Source organism: Elgaria multicarinata, chromosome 10 (assembly GCF_023053635.1).
Source record: "Elgaria multicarinata webbii isolate HBS135686 ecotype San Diego chromosome 10, rElgMul1.1.pri, whole genome shotgun sequence".
Classification (NCBI taxonomy): Eukaryota; Metazoa; Chordata; class Lepidosauria; order Squamata; family Anguidae; genus Elgaria; species Elgaria multicarinata.
In genome coordinates this window covers 94,999,127-95,016,229 of record NC_086180.1, presented here as the reverse complement: position 1 = coordinate 95,016,229, position 17,103 = coordinate 94,999,127, and the positions used below count along the sequence as shown (strand labels likewise).

The 17,103-nt window shown below is 43.6% G+C and overlaps 1 protein-coding gene across 3 annotated transcripts in view; it reads right to left on the bottom strand.

Moving 5' to 3' along the window:
* Positions 1-16,649, bottom strand: part of DOK7 (docking protein 7) — a 70,801-nt gene extending 54,152 nt beyond the window's left edge. For 2 of the 3 annotated variants that reach the window (XM_063135893.1, XM_063135894.1), the window contains exons 1-4: positions 16,548-16,649; positions 16,303-16,348; positions 11,289-11,519; positions 5,954-6,154 (exon numbers count right to left, since the gene is read on the bottom strand). In XM_063135893.1, coding sequence (XP_062991963.1) covers positions 5,954-6,154; positions 11,289-11,519; positions 16,303-16,348; positions 16,548-16,604 — 535 coding nt within the window. In that variant the 5' untranslated portion in view covers positions 16,605-16,649. The remainder of the gene's footprint in view (positions 1-5,953; positions 6,155-11,288; positions 11,520-16,302; positions 16,349-16,547) is intronic. The other variant, XM_063135895.1, reaches the window with a different exon arrangement.
* Positions 16,650-17,103: the final 454 nt, after the last annotated feature.

The window sequence follows — 17,103 nt, the reverse complement described above, 5'->3', positions numbered from 1 at the left end:
CAGGAAGAAACATTAACAATCTCAGATATGCAGATGACACCACTTTGATGGCTGAAAGCGAGGAGGAGCTGAGGAGCCTTGTGACAAAGGTGAAAGAAGAAAGTGCAAAAGCTGGGTTGCAGTTAAACCTCAAAAAAACCAAGATTATGGCAACCAGCTTGATTGATAACTGGCAAATAGAGGGAGAAAACGTGGAGGCAGTGACAGACTTTGTATTTCTGGGCGCAAAGATTACTGCAGACGCTGACTGCAGCCAGGAAATCAGAAGACGTTTACTTCTTGGGAGGAGAGCAATGACAAATCTTGATCAAATAGTTAAGAGCAGAGACACCACACTGACAACAAAGGTCCGCATAGTTAAAGCAATGGTATTCCCCGTAGTAACCTATGGCTGCGAGAGCTGGACCATAAGGAAAACTGAGCGAAGGAAGATAGATGCTTTTGAACTGTGGTGTTGGAGGAAAGTTCTGAGAGTGCCTTGGACTGCAAGAAGATCAAACCAGTCCATACTCCAGGAAATAAAGCCAGACTGCTCACTTGAGGGAATGGTATTAAAGGCAAAACTGAAGTACTTTGGCCACATAATGAGAAGACAGGAGACCCTGGAGAAGAGGCTGATGCTAGGGAAAGTGGATGGCAAAAGGAAGAGGGGCCGACCAAGGGCAAGATGAATGGATGATATTCTGCAGGTGACAGACTTGACCTTGGGGGACTTGACCTTGGGGGGTGGCAACGGCCAACAGAAAGCTCTGGCGTGGGCTGGTCCATGAAGTCACGAAGAGTCGGAAACGACTGAACGAATAAACAACAACAACAATACTGGAAAAGTAAGTGCAAGTTTTTTTGTGCTATGTGCCTTTATAATTTGATTTCTTTTTAAAAAGAACACTTTTATTTCTTGGATGTATTGGATGAAAGTTTCAGGATTCACTGCCCCATCAGAGATCATTGCAGAATGATAGCCACAGGGGGTATTGTTATGCACAAGCTCTCATTGTATTTTCCTCCCCATAACTTTATTTGTGCCAAGACTTCACAAGGATTCTAGCAATGAGTCTATTTTCAAAACTAGGACTAAGTTATGGAGAAACTCTGAGCATGCACTAAGTGTCTTTCCTTCACCACTGAAGCTAGAATTCTTAAGCTCATAAGAAGAGCCATTCTGAATCAAACCGACAGTCCATCTAGTCCAACACTTTGTTCTCACCATGGCCAACCTACTGTCAGCAAGGAACCCACAAGCAGGACATGGGTGCAACTCATCCTACTGCCCATGTTCCCCAGCAACTGCCTCTGATACTGGAGATAGCACATAGCCATCAGGACTAGCAGCCATTGATAGTCTTCTCCTCCAAGAATTTATCTAACCCCCCTTTTAAAGACAACCAAACTGGTGGCCATCACCACATCTTGTGGTAGTGAATTCCATAGTTTAATTATGCACTATGTGAAGAAGTACTTCCTTTTATCTGTCCTGAATTTCCAACCAATCACCTTCATGGGATGACCCTGGGTTCTAGTATTATGAGATATCCACCTTCTCCACACGATTCATGATTTAGTACGCCTCTGTCATGTCTCCGCTTACCCTCCTTTTCCCCAAACTAAACAATCCCAGCTGTTGTAACTGTCCCTCATATGGAAGATGCTCCAACCCCTTATTCAATTTAGTTGCCCTTTTCTGCACTTTTTCCAGCTCTACAATATCTTTTTTTTAGGTGTGGTGACCAAAAGCTATACACAGTATTCTAAATGTGGTTGCACCATAGATTTGTATGATACTTTTATTCTCAATTCCTTTTGCATAATTCCATTGCTGCGCTGAAGCTACTAAACTTCTGCAGAAGCCAAAGGTTCCAGTTTGGGACAGTAAAATCAGATGCTGTGTGAAATGTCAGTATTTCACATGGAGCACTTCCTGCTTTTCCCTCTCCCTCTTCAAAATGTCATTGCAAATAGGCTCCCAAGAAAAGTAGGGTGAGAGAGAGAAAATAATGAGCTAGCTGTGGAGGGAAAGATGGCAGTCTCCCCTCTAATTTAAAAGGCTAGTGTGCATAGATGCTGCACTTCATATTGGTCTGCTAAGGGAGCAAGTTCTATGGCTTCCTTAGTAATTGCAAGGCTAGTGAGCTTAGAGAAAAGAAGCAGGCTTGTATTAAGGCAGATGATGGCAACGGGGGCACAGCTCAGGAGATCTGGGGCCCATGCTCAGGTGGGCTCTTCCTAACAGCACCCGTAATGTCCATAATGTTCCAATTTTTTTATCAGAAATTATTACTCCCATCAATAGATTGATTCCTAAACCCCTGTCTTGAAGGGAAAACAGATTCTCGCCTTCTTTGTGAGTATGGCTCATGAGTAGCCAGTCTCCTGTATTTGAGGGTATTTTCCCTTTGCAAGGTCAACTCTAGGAACATTGGAGAAATATGAAACAAATTCAAATGACTTTGAATTTCTATGAATCTGAACCATGGATTCCACCACAGACTGTTGTCTTCCAAGTTGCATGGACTTGCAAACTATTTTTTTACCTTTTAGAATTGTACACCAATTTAGTCATACAATGAAAATTACTGGAAATTCATTTAAAACATGCACAATGTTTTATATATCTCTGATCCCTCTTCAGACTCCGTTGTGTGGCACTTTTTTGTGCATTCTGGTCAATGGTTGTAAACTAAGGTAAGAAAAAATATGCAAAATACTACACGGCAGTGAAAGTTATGTTTTGTGCTACTTTTTAATGGACTTTTCTGAAGGGGGAAATAAGCCATTTCAGTCAATGAGCAAATGGCAAAACAGAAGATGCCTGACAATCCATGAAACTCAGACAGAATGGATTAGACAAAATACATCCCTAGTCCACACTGATAACACTTCAGTGCTAAATACACAACAGCAACACAATCCTTGGTTAAAATATAGGCTAAGCTGACTAAGGGGGAGGATGAGAAGTGGGAGTAGGGTAAACATTTGATATATGTTGGGGGGTAACTATACATGATGGTGGCACAGCCTGTATTTTAAAATGTGGAAAATGCTGAATAAAAGCTGAAAAAGTATAAGTAGGAGAAAGTCCAAAGTCTTTCCCCGTCCCACTTTCCCACCAGAGCTATATCCCACAATTTGCTTTTCTCCCAGCGAATTCACCTCTGGTTTCAGAACCCTTCTAGGGGAAAACAGAGGAGGATGGACACCAAGCTAGCTGGGAAAGGGTTCAGCATCTCCCTTTCCACCTCTCTTCCTCTATTTTAAATTGCCCCCAACCCAATTCCTGCTTTATACAAATTCATAAGTGACCTGTGTTCTAACACATGACCTGTCATTGTGCAATTAGCTCTACATTCATTGTAACGTACTTAAGTGTTATTTTAATGAGAGCTAACCACCGACTTATATTTTTTTGTCTTGGAAATACACATCTTGTGAGCTCATGATGCAAACATCAAATATGGGAGTATTACAACCCCTAAATTTATCTCGAACTTGGATTAAAATCCAAATATTTAACCTTTCCTCATCTGTCTAGCAACCCACACCTCAAACTGCTTGGAGCCAAAAATGTAAGGCATTTTTCTGAGAAAATTTCTGAGATTTCTCATTCCCCTAGAAAAAGGCCACTTCACAGAATTTTCTCCAAATATTCTAGGGTAGCCACTTACACATTGCCAAAGAAGAGGAATTGTAACAACCAAAAAGAAGTGTCAGCTGATGCACCAGTGGCTTCAGTGGCGTGGAGCCCCTTTTATCAGCTTCAGCTGCTAGCAGCTACATTCATATCTGGACAGAGATAACTTAGCTACAGCTTATCCATGCTCTGGTAACCTCTTGTTTGGATATAAACATATTATGCCAGTGCTTTGTGAACTGCACCGGCTTCCAGATCATTTCTATGCTCAATTCAAAGTGCTGGTATTAACTTCCAAAACTCTGAATAGCTTAAGACCAGGTTACCTGAAGGATAACTAAGGTCATCCTAAGGTCATCTTAGAGGTCCTTCTCTTGGTGCTCCCCGCAAGAAGTGAGGCACCCTCCTCAGAGGGTGAGGTGAGGTGAGGCACCCTCCTCAGAGAAGCTTGCCTAGGGCCTGTGTTGTGGACTTTTAGGAGCCAGAGGAAGAACTTTGTATGTCAGTTCTTCAGTTTTTATTGTTTTAAATCTGTTGTTGTAATTTAGGTCTTCACTCTGCTACTTGTTTTTAATTTGGTTTTGTACTGTACTTTTAAACTTTTAAAAGTTTTATATTGTGTTTTATCAAGTTATTGTATTTTACGGTTTTAACTATTGTGAGCTTTGGCTACTGGACAGTATAGGAATGTAAAACAAAACAAAACAAAATAAATCCCCCAGACTAGTGTATATCCATAGAAGATTTTATCATGTTATTGTAGTTTTATTGTCAGTTGTTTTTAACCTGTTTTAAATTTCTGAATGTTATAGTTTTTATATTATGCTTTAACATGCTGTGTAGCATCCAGAAAGCTTTAGCTGTTGGGCAGTATAGAAATGTGATGAATGAATAAGTGAATGAATGAATGAATGAATGACTGAATGAATGTCAGAGGACATAGGATCAAACAAACTAGAAACCTGTCAGGCTGACCCAAGCCAAGGGAGACCTCTTTGGAGGAGGAGGATTGGAATTCCTCAGCAAATTCTCCTACATTCAAGAAGGCATGGGGCACTCCATCAGTGCATTTTCTGGAACAACTCTGAGGTCCTCCTCTACAATAAGTACCCTCTTTGAAAAAACATAAAGACAGCAGGATTGATTGCAAGAAAAATTCCAAAATCCATATTAATGCAATACCTTTATATCATCAGGCCAACCAAAAGATCACAAAAAATGGCTAAGCTTTTAAGTTCTCCGGAACTCTTCATCAGACAGTGTGACTTCACTATCAAGTCAGCTTTTTTTCTTTTTCTCCCCATCCCCTGATCCCCACCAAGCCTGCTTTTGGTAACTTCCTGCTTGATGCAGAGATCTGGAGATCTCAAAAGCTTGCACATTTTTGTGATCTTTTGGTTGGCCCATTACACTAATAGGATGTTGGAATTTTTACCTCTTAGAGTAAAGGGAATTGTTTGGAATCACATCAGAATTTGCACAGTTTGACCGAAAAGCCTCCTCCAGTCACCACTACACTGTTTTTGCAACAATCCACCCACTCTCCCTTATATCCTTAAGGACCCAAGTTATTGCTAATATCTGTTCTGCTTGCTCACCACTAAAGTTTTAGTACTGAAAAAGTGTCTTTACTGAAAGAGTGGTCACAATGGGAGGGACTTTTGTTTGGGAGGAAAATATTGACCAAGTGGTCTAGAAAACCTTTATGGGAATGGGGAATATCTAGGAAGATTTGGGGCTGAAGCTCTCCAAGCGCATTCCTGTTCTTCTCCCCATCTCCCCAAGACTGCATGCCAATGATAAGAAAACTAGGGATGTAGTGACAGCCTTGCTACTCCTCTGGCAACATGAAACATTGCTACAATAGCTGGGCATCTGCCCATTAACATTAGCTGAAACAAACAATGGTGTGTCTGAATGTCTGTGAGCCAGATCCTGGCTTGTTCAACAAACCATAGTCATGTATTATATCCAAATGTAAAATAACAATAAAAGTAATAATGTACTCATTGCAATACTAGTCATGTTTATAACAAGACCTGGTTCTTGTTCACAACAAATATTAGGTTGAAACATGCAGACTAATTAAACATCAGCACTTTAAAAAAACACACAACTTGTTTTATTTATATTTTAGAGCCAAGCTGAAATGACCATCACCCATTTTGCCACCCCATTTGCAGCCCTATTTTTAGATAGATAGATAGATAGATAGATAGATAGATAGACAGACAGACTATAAGCAGTTTAGAAATGTGTTTACAGCTTGGCATGGTTTGGATACTCAAATAACCAGTAAAATTAAACTAAGTGCAGAAAACTCACAGAAGCCACATCGAGTTCCTCCTTCAAAGACAAATCCATTAGGAACAGCTCCGTAGCGTCGCAGATCTGAGAGTTTCCATTGCCCCATGACAAAGGGCGGGGTGTCTTTTGCTAGTACAAGAATATCGTTGCAGAAGTGGAGGGTCGCTGGACCACTTTCAAGTTTAGTTCCAGGTGCTACCACAACATGAAACCTGTGAACTATAAAGAAGGATGGGGATTGAAGGCAAAAGGAATGAATTATTTTGCCAAAAATGTCAAATATGCAAAAACAGGTGTTGTTACAGCTATCGTTTTCTTATCAATCAATATTACAGTAATGGCATTTAAAGTCAAGGGAAAATACTTCTAAATATGGAAAAAAGCATAAACCATGGGGGGAGTACAATAATGTTTTAGATTAAAAGCCTTTGTCATGATGTGTTGCTTTGGTAAGGAACCAAATTAATATGTTTTCTGAACAAGTTTGTTTAATAAGCCATTTTGAAAATGTCAGTCACATCTTAGTTTGGCATCCGAGTAGCCCCAGATATGTTAAAGACTCTCAAGTATTAAGGAGACATCTTACAATTACAACTCTACCAGCTTTCAATCTCTGCCCATCCAATTCCACAAGACCGTTAGTATAATAAAACACATAGAACAAAGAAATATCCTGTATACTGACAGGGAAATCATTAGTTGAGTGTGGATTTGCCATGTGGCATTTGCCATCTGGCAGGGCTTCAGACAGACCCCCTGCCTGAGATTTCACTCTGAGAAGCTTCAGGGGGATAGCTAATACCCTGGAAGACAGAAACAAACTTCAAAGTGATCTTGATAGGCTGGAGTGCTGGGCTGAAAACAACAGAATGAAATTTAATAGGGATAAATGCCAAGTTCTACATTTAGGGAATAGAAACCAAATGCACAGTTACAAGATGGGGGACACTTGGCTCAGCAATACTACAAACGAGAAGGATCTTGGAATTGTTGTAGATCGCAAGCTGAATATGAGCCAACAGTGCAATATGGCTGCAAGAAAGGCAAATGCTATTTTGGGCTGCATTAACAGAAGTATAGCTTCCAAATCACGTGAGGTACTGGTTCCTCTCTATTCGGCCCTGGTTAGGCCTCATCTAGAGTATTGTGTCCAGTTCTGGGCTCCACAATTCAAGGATGCAGACAAGCTGGAGCGTGTTCAGAAGAGGGCAACCAGGATGATCAGAGGTCTAGAAACAAAGCCCTATGAAGAGAGACTGAAAGAACTGGGCATGTTTAGCCTGGAGAAGAGAAGATTGAAGGGAGACATGATAGCACTCTTCAAATACTTAAAAGGTTGTCACACAGAGGAGGGCCAGGATCTCTTCTCGATCCTCCCAGAGTGCAGGACATGGAATAACGGGCTCAAGTTAAAGGAAGCCAGATTCCAGCTGGACATCAGGAAAAACTTCCCGACTGTTAGAGCAGTGCGACGGTGGAATCAGTTACCTAGGGAGGTTGTGGGCTCTCCCACACTAGAGGCCTTCAAGAGGCAGCTGGACAAGCATCTGTCAGGGATGCTTTAGGGTGGATTCCTGCATTGAGCAGGGGGTTGGACTCGATGGCCTTGTAGGCCCCTTCCAACTCTGCTATTCTATGATTCTATGAGTGAGACATTGGTCAGGCAGCAATCTGGGGAGTCGTGTTGGCTATTCTTCTGCTGTGGCAGCAGAACAGCCAATATGACTTTCCAGAGCATCAGGTGGGCCAGTGCCTGCCTCACTCCGAGGACCCCTGGGAGCAAGACCACTGCTCTGGAGAGTCACATCATCTGCTCTCTTGCTGCAACATTTTCTATAGGAGCACAGCAGCTAGCGTGGATCTCCAGAATGGCTGGCTGCCCACATTACTCTGAGAGGTCCTGTCAGGTATAAGTCTTCAACAAGGCCACAGGCCTTGTTGAATGTAGGCAGACTGATTAGGAATAGTTTTAGAATGTCAATGACTCTGCAAGCTTATTTCTGTCAGAGTTTCTCATGGGAGTAGCTCTCTCACTCTTTGTCGTGGCTTTGCAGCTGTAATAGGATTTTTGGGGAACTTGGGTATGGTGGAGAAGTGGGGGCTACTGTTTGAAAGTGTCACTCAGATTGTAGCATCTTCTTAGTGGGTGGAGCAGTCTCACCTTGTTGGCACATAGGCATGTTTTACAGGTCACAGGTCTTGTTTGTCAAGTGGCTTTATAAGAGCGGGAGGAAAGCTGAAGAGCTTTGCTAGATTTCATCTTTCAACACAAGGTCTGAAATCCCTCCTGTTGGGATCCATCTCTGCTTGGGACTTTGAAAGCACTCTGCTTTGAAAGCACTCTCGATCCTCCCAGAGTGCAGGACACGGAATAACGGGCTCAACTGACAGGAAGTCAGATTTCGGCTGGACATCAGGAAAAACTTCCTGACTGTTAGCGCAGTACGACAATGGAATCAGTTACCTAGGGAGGTTGTGGTCTCTCTCACACTAGAGGCATTCAAGAGGCAGCTGGACAACCATCTGTCAGGTATGCTTTCAGGTGCATTCCTGCATTGAGCAGGGGGTTGGACTCGATGGCCTTATAGGCCCCTTCCAACTCTACTATTCTATGCCCTTGGACTCTTATCAATTGGGACTTTGGATTTCTAAGAAATGTGCCATGAAAAGTACTGCGAGGTTTTTCATAGACTTGAACTTTTACTCAGCGTTCGGCAGGCTGTGGTTGACTGTAAGTTTTCTTCCCTGCCAGGCTCAGGTGGCAGAGAGCTCTCCCAGAGCTAACGTTACATGCAGGGGAGTTCTTGTGCCTGAGATATTACCTTTCTCTGTGATATGCTTACCAGGTCAGCTCAGCATTTGGCAAGCTGGGTTTGATTGGTGATCTTTCTCTGACAGACTCGGGTGGCAGGGAGTTGCCAGTGCTAAAGCAGAAAGCATCGGACTCCTGTGCCTGAGATTTTACCCTACCAGTAATCTTATTTAAGCTTTCACCATGTTCCCTGAGTTACCCACATGTGGCCACATTTAGACTAGCTCCCTTGGGATGGTTTTGTTAAGCCGGTTGTCAGGATCTGTCCTGCAGCACCACCTGGTGGCCGCAGTGCACCTTGCCGGCTGCAGAGTAGTTGCAGGACCCAGGCCCATATCAGTAGCACTCCCAGATAAGCTGATGCCAACTAGCTGGGAGCAGCCAGGAAAAGGCTATATAAGAATGGCATTTCCACCTCAGCCTTTGCCACAGCAACACGGTCTCCTGAGCCTGCTGTAGTCTGTTCATGTTTTCCTGCAATTCCAGACCTTGCCTTGCGCTTTGCCTGACCATGCCTTTCATCTCCAGCCCTGCTTGGACTCTGTTTGCCTTTGGACTCTGAACCCTGCCTGCTTCTGGACCTCGCCCTTTGCCTCCGGCCCTGCCTGGACTCTGTTGTCAGTTCCACCGTCGTCCATCCCGGGCTTGGCATTCCTGCACTGAAGCCTTGCTGCCCACGCCCCAGACCCTGACACCTTTCAAGAATTTCCTTTGTGATTGCCTGAAGCATGGAGCCTAAAGCTTTCTGACAATCATTCAGTTTTAAGTATTTTTGGAGTGTGTAACAATTAAACCTGTTTACCATGAGATTTCCGCAATAAAAAGTCTCACTGATGTGAATGTCTCATGACAGTTTGCCAGCATGTGTGAATGCCGGAGGGAATGGGCACGCACACAACAGGTCCTCAATGTGAGGGATAGGGCAGTGGCAGAGTATTCAGTCCTCCTGGTGGCGAGGGGCAAATGTGATCTGCCACCCTTCCAGATCTGCTGCTGCTGCTGGGGGATTCACTCTGCCTCAGAGGAGAGGTAGCCGTGCTCTAAGAGCCCCTTCCAACTCAGTAGTTCTTGATTCTAAGAGCTGAACTGGACATGACTTCAAATGTGCATCTATGTCTTCTTCTTTTTCTACTAGAGTAGGCACAGGGAAGCAATCTGGAACTTAAGAGCACCCCTACCACACATGCTTGGATTCTGATCCAGGTCAGAGCCCCTGTTTATATGCTAGAGTATAAAAGAAAAAAATGCAGTTGCTAGACACACGTCTCTTTTGGTCCTAAGAATGAGTATTAATGGGACTGAAACCTGTCAGGCAGGCCTGGTCTAGGCACATCCATTGTTACGTTTTTGAAGGGGGGCAAATAGGCCATAGAACATGATAGCCAATCAGAGAGGCTACAGTGCAATGGTGAGGCTACAGTGCAATGGTGAAAAAGGGACATGCCAGGGACATCTGGGGAGGGACACCATGTATAGTTGTTCCGATGCAAATGCTAGAAGACTCCGAGCCAAAATGGGAGAATTGGAGTGCTGGAACCTGGAGTCATCCCATGAAGCTGATTGGTGGGAGATGCAGGACAAATAAAAGGAAGTATTTCTTCACTCAGCGCATAGTTAAATTATGGAATTCACTACCACAAGATGTAGTGATGGCCACCAATTTGGGTAGCTTTAAAAGGGGGTTGGATAAATTCCTGGAGAAGGCTATCAGTGGCTACTAGCCCTGATGGTTATGTGCTACCACCAGTATCCGATGCCGTATCCCTGTGTGCACCAGTTGCTGGGGAACATGGGTGGGAGGGTGCTGTTGAACCATGTCCTGCTTTGTTGGTTCCTGGTCAGCACCTAGTTGGCCACTTTGTGAACAGAGCGCTGGACTAGATGGACCCTCGGTCTGATCCAGCATGGCACTTCTTATGTTCTTAAGTATATTGGTCATAGGTTGGCATGGGGATTAAATGTTGGCTCTTAATGGCTTTATCAATAAAGATCTGAATTGCTCATCCTTTTTCTCCTGTGTCCCCGCTGAGGACCAAATTCCAATTTGGAGAAGCTATAGTGGGTGGGCCTCAAAACCAAAAACACCCACATATTTTATCTTAAAACAGCTTCTGCCAGTAACTAAGCCTTAGGAGAAGCATCAGAGCCTTTTGGAATGATGAAAAAACTGCACAAAGGGTGGGAAACCACCGAATGACCTGTGGTTAGGGGGAAGGGGAGTGGTCTTCTGGTGAAACCCAGAGGTTCAGATTGGGCCTGCAGGCCTAAAGTTCTATACCCTTGCCTTAGAATATCAGATGTGGGAGGAGCGATCTCTGGAGTGTCTGTTGGAGTGTTAAGTTGTGAGTCTCCAGCTATGCTCAACTTGTATATTGCAAATAAATATCCCTACTACAAAATGCCAATATACCTCCAAGGCCATAATACCAAAGGAAGCCGAAGCCTGGATAAGCGCTGCCCACCCCCCCCACCCCCCCGGAAATTCTTAACACTAAGAGGAGCAGGGACCCATGGAACAGTGTACTGAGAAGCAAACATTACCTTCACCTAAACTGTAGCGGATGCGTACATCCCAGGCATGCATAGTTTCCTTGTTCTCAAAACCGAGCATAACAACTTGCATCAAACAGATGATGGCAAGCGCATGATTCAGACCCTCGTAACAGAGCCCAGGATCCAAGCCACAGATGTCTTCCAAGGTCACGCTGCTCCGTTCCTTCAACCCTTTCAGTCGTTCAGACCTTTCCTTGTATACCAGCATGAGCAAGCAATCTGAAGATGGAAAAGTGTAATCAAATACAATGTACATACTCACTGAGATGAATCCTCAGCACTATCTAGGATTGGCTGTTCAGATAATCTAGATTATAAAACATAAAAGGGTACAGCAGACCATAAAAAAGAAAAATAAATAATTGCAGGTACTACACTTCTAAATGGTTCAGGTGAGCAAATATTGCCATATGAAGAAAGATACCTAGCCCTTAGGGTGACTATATGAAAAGGAGGATAGGGCTACTGCAGCTTTAACAGTTGTGAATAAGAGGGAATTTCACCAGGTGCTGCATGCATACAAATGACACCTGCTGAAATTCCCCCTTCAATACAACTGTTAAAGATACAGGGGCCCTGTTCTCCTTTTCATATGGACACGCTAGGCACTACCCCCACAATAAGCATTGTGCAATCTGACTTCGTTGAAAAAAGTTAAATTCTATCACCCCACATGATTATCAGTATGAATCTACATGTTAAAACTACATTTTCTTAATTCTACAGGAGAAAGAAAAGATAATTCTCAATATCTCTTTTCCAATTTTGTCATTACTGATGAGGAAGGAAGAAATAAATCTTCCTTATCTCACATGCTGCTACTGAAGCATTAGCGTTAGCATTTATTTATTTTCATATTTTAAATGTGTAAGACACCTTTCTATGACACAGCCCTTAAAGAAGCTCAGACTACAGAAGCTTTAGGTTTCAGACTAGCCATTGCTGGAACAAAGTCTTTCTACCAGCTCCAGGGTTTTGGACCCTTTTGCACTCTGTGCTACTTAGCCTTGGGCACTTGCTTGACTCTGCATTTTGGATCTGACTGGTTACCTGTGTTTAGACCATAGCTGCTCTTCAGAGTCCTCCCTTGGTACTCTCCCTCTTACCTGGTAAAACTGCGCCTTTGAGCACTGCCCGTTTACTACTACTGCCTAGAACTGTGCTATTGCTGGACTAATATTTCTGTGCTTGACTTTTACCTGTTTATTGACTTGCCATTTGGATTGCCCCTTAGTTTACTCTAACACTGAACCTGATCCAGCCATAGCAGGACACCCAAACACCACATGGAAACTTTCCTGATTAATTAGCCTGTGGAGGTAGACTTACACAGCTTCCTGCAGCAATTTGAAAAAGGATGGTAAGTGCACAATTTATAAGATAGTATTATATCCATGACAAAAGAATAACTATAGGTTCCCCCACCCAGAACTGTCACCATTTGTCCAGTCAGGCACTCCGTGTTAGGAGTTGGCAAGGCCAGGCAGTTACCAAGGGCTCATAGGCTCAGAAGGTCCATCCCTTCCAACCCCTAAGACTCTCCGCTAACCACTGCCATCCATTCCCTGGAAAGCCATTGTGGCAGGAGAAAGTGGCTGGCATGGCTCTTCAGAGAGCTGGACAGACCCAAATGGCTGGCTTTGATGGGAGAGCCACAAGCCATCTCCTTGGACACCTGTTCTCCAGAGCAGCTGCCTGTCCTGTTTTGCCAGAGCTAGTAGAGGATGGGTGACTGTGCTGGAGAAGAGGAGACCACCCATACTGCTGGCAATCTCCCTGGATACCTCTCCAGTCTCCATGATTACTGGTTCTAAGGAAGGACCCCATCAGAGCCATATTCTGTAGAATATCCAGCTGGAAGCAACTGTGGCAAAATAGATTTCTTTGTTAGGTATCCATGATGCTCATTAGGCTTGCCACCTTATCCTTGATTATAGATCATAGATCATAGAAGATCATAGAATAGCAGAGTTGGAAGGGGCCTACAAGGCCATTGAGTTCAACCCCCTGCTCAATGCAGGAATCCACCCTAAAGCATCCCTGACAGATGCTTGTCCAGCTGCCTCTTGATAATAAATGATCTGCTATTTTATTTTGTACTGACCTGACATTAAAGAGGAGCAAGGTGTGGATTAGTAAGCAGACCTGGGAAAAGGAAAGACCATAAATATCTGGCCCTTCTTCCCTTAAAAGAAATATCTTCCTTCCCCTTATATCCAAGTAATGGAGGATCCACTTCTCACCAAAGCATTCCCAGGGTCATAACTACTGGTCTCTACCATACACATCTGAGCCCTGAATAATAGCAAAATAGTCCCTATTCACTGTCTACAATCTGTCTCACCACCAGATACCCATAAAACTCTGGGTCTAATTCAGCCTTCCTCAGCTTAGATGTTAGAGTACAACTCCAATCATCCCACCTGACCACTGTCAGTACTTGCTAGGACATATAGGAGTTAAGAGCCAAAACATTTGGAAGGCACCAGGTTGGGGAATGGTGGATCAGCAGCAAGAGAAGAAAGGGAGTCTTGTGGATGTCCACCTACCTACTCACAACAATATCAACCTGCTCTTGCTGTGAGGGGAAAAACAAAGAATGCAATGGAAAGATATTCCATTTTCAGCTACTCATACTGAACATACATTTTTACTACAATATCAAAGGCTCAAATATTAACTTCCCTCACTTGAAGGGTAAAATAGATGTCTATGTTAGAACAGTACAATTATCAAAATACTTCTTACTTAGGCCCATTGTCCAACTCTAAAAACGTACCTAACCTGGGTTCCCAATGTGGTGTGTCAGCTGACACTCTCTTAACACCTGCCGAGTCATATTTCAATACTTTTAAAAGTAAACTCATTTAGTAAATTTATAATTATTGTCTGAATAGATTAGAACTACATTAAATGACTGCTACAGCATCAGAAACACAAGTCTCTATAGAACAAAACTCCAACTGCCAAGAATGGTGACTCTACTGATGTGTTGGGAAACTGAACATAAATGCCTATCAGTAAAATATACTTTAGATCAATAATTTTAAGAAGGAATGCAAGAAATAACTATGCTGGGAATCTTACAGAGAGGATTAAAACAACAACAGTCTTCCAATGGCTTCATTATTTCCAGACATTTTACATCTCTAGTCTTTCTATAAAAGTGTTCTCATTAGATAGTTTTTAAAAATCACTGGGGGGGGGGTTGTTGTTGTTGTAAAAGCTGGGTAACAATATATAAATGCTTTGTCTTAAATTCTAAAAGAAAACATTTCATAATCCAAAGCTGTACAATTTTGGGGGGGCCTCCCCCCCCCAAGAACAAAAACGCTCCTCAGAAAAAACATTTTTTCAGAATTTTTTTTTGGGGGGGGGGGCTTTTCTGACCTTGACATTTCTAAATCCAACAAAGACAAGTTTCTTGGAAGTGAGCTTTTTACATCTTCAAGTAAGATTGCCAGTGAAATAAGTGTATTTCCATCCGTAATATGCATTGCACATGAATTTCAGTCTCATATAGTTTAATTTTAACACATTTCTATGAAATGCATAGAAAGTCCACCCAAAGTCAGTTGCATTTCCAATACTTTTCTGAATCGTTTGAATAAATCTTCTGTAGTCTGTCAGTGATAAGGGCCAATCAAGAACATTTTATAGAAATTACCCTTGCTCATTATACTGAAATATCCAGAGTACATATTGGGCACAATCCAGTGAAAATTAAGCGTATTTTAATGGAAGATTAATATATTTTTCAACTCATACAATGGACTTAAATGTGTTTATATCGCATAATTTTTTGTGCTTATACTTTTCTGGGCTGTGCTCATTCTGTGTTTACACAATGCAATACTAAATTGGATTCTCCAGAATTCTGAAGTCCATTATATTTATTTTATTTATTTATTTATTTATTTATTACATTTTTATACCGCCCAATAGCCGAAGCTCTCTGGGCGGTTCACAAAAATTAAAACCACAAAAAACATCCAACAGGTTAAAAACACAGTTACGAAATACAGTATAAAAAGCGCAACCAGGATAAAACCACACAGCATATTTGTTTCAAACTTTGAACTGTATAGATACTTTTCACGCTATACATGTTATATAAGATTTTATATGCAATTTGGGCTAAGATCCATATCAAAGCACCCTGTCTGGTATATTAAGGAATCTGAGATCTTTCAAACCTAAACTGGCATAAAGAAGAACGCACACAGTGCTTCAAAAACCAGAGATTTTATAAGGTAAAGAGATAGAGAGGTTCTGCCCACAAACTAACAGACTCAAAAATTATCTAGAAGCAGCAAGCAGGGTAGCAGAACGAAGGAGGTAACAGTAACCGGGGAGGAAAGGCTGAAGGAGAGGCGGAAGTTTTCAGTTGCTGTTTAAATACAAAGGAAGGAAGTGTAACAGTAAATGAGTTTGCTGGAAGCTATCCACTTGATGAAACGCAGCCTGTAGAGACAGTTTAGCTAGTACTTCACATTGCATGGCCAGACCGTGAGAGGAGGACCCAGCCTCTACTTAAATGCCTAATGTAGCAAACTTTTCAAATTAAATCTACGATTTGATCACATATAGGAAGTTCAGTTGATTCACGCAGAGCTCCGAGGCCACAACGCCTTCGCTTGCCTGTGTCCCAATTGCAACGCGGACTTTGTTCCACCTTCGGGATCCTCTTTCTATATTTAGCCCCTCACCCCCTTGAATAAAACAGGATGAAAAGGGAGACCCCGGCGAGAAAGGCGACATCAGCGAGGGGCCGCGCGCGCCTGTGTGCGGGGGAGCCTCTGAAGGACCCCTGCCTTCTTCCTGCGCTTCCCGGCTAGCTTTGGCGAACCACAATCACCTCTTCCTCGCGCCGTTTTTCCTTGCCGTACCAAGGCACGTGGGGCCCTCTCGTCCTTGCTCCCTTCCTCCTGGCTGCCCCGGGCATTTCCCTCAACGAAGGGAGTCTTTGCCCCTCTCCCCCCTTTCCAGCTCCTGGACTCACCTGCAACCGGGGAAGGTTTGCGCAGGACCACCCATCTATTCTTCCACTGCGGGTGGGGATGGGAGAGAAAGAGAAAGAGAGAGAGAGAGAGAGAGGGATTGTGTCGGTGGAGAAAAGATGGATGCGCGTTCCCTTTTCCCTCGCCCACCCCGAACCAAACAACTTGCAGGGGGAAATGCCCACCCCTGCACCGCCCCGGAGAAAATAAAAGTCGGGCCCGGCCCGGCCCGGCCCGCGTCGGAGACCTTTTTTCCATCTCTCCACTTGAGCTGGCCCTCCACTACTACCGCGGAATCCGTCATCTTCAGTCATGATTTCCGACAGCTGCTGCTAGCTTGGCTGAGCCGCTGCGGGGTGACTTTCAAAATAGCTTTATTGGGTCACTGCTGCTGCTGCCGCCCCTGAAGCGGGGAGGGGGGCAAGGAAAGAGAGAGGAGCACACAGGAAGGAGGCAGTGCTGGTGCTGGGCGGGCAGGAATAGGCGACGAAGTCGAGAAAATAAACCCCCCTTCCTGGGCCAGTTCCGGGCCGAAGGGGCCCTTCGCCGGTGGACGCAGACTTCCCGGCCCTGCTTCTCCAGAAAAAGAAGCGGGTGGGTGGGGGTGACTGCCAGCAGCTGGAGGCGGTGCTTTTCTTGCAAAGTGGCCTCTTCTCTCAGTCTGGCTGGAAAGGCAGTGGGAATTGGGCCTTCGCTGCCATAGCCTCATCCACACTGTTTGTTTGTGTATTTATTGCATTTCTATATTTATTGCTGGCTACATAGATGGTGTTGTCAGGAAAGGTTTATTTGTTTATTACATT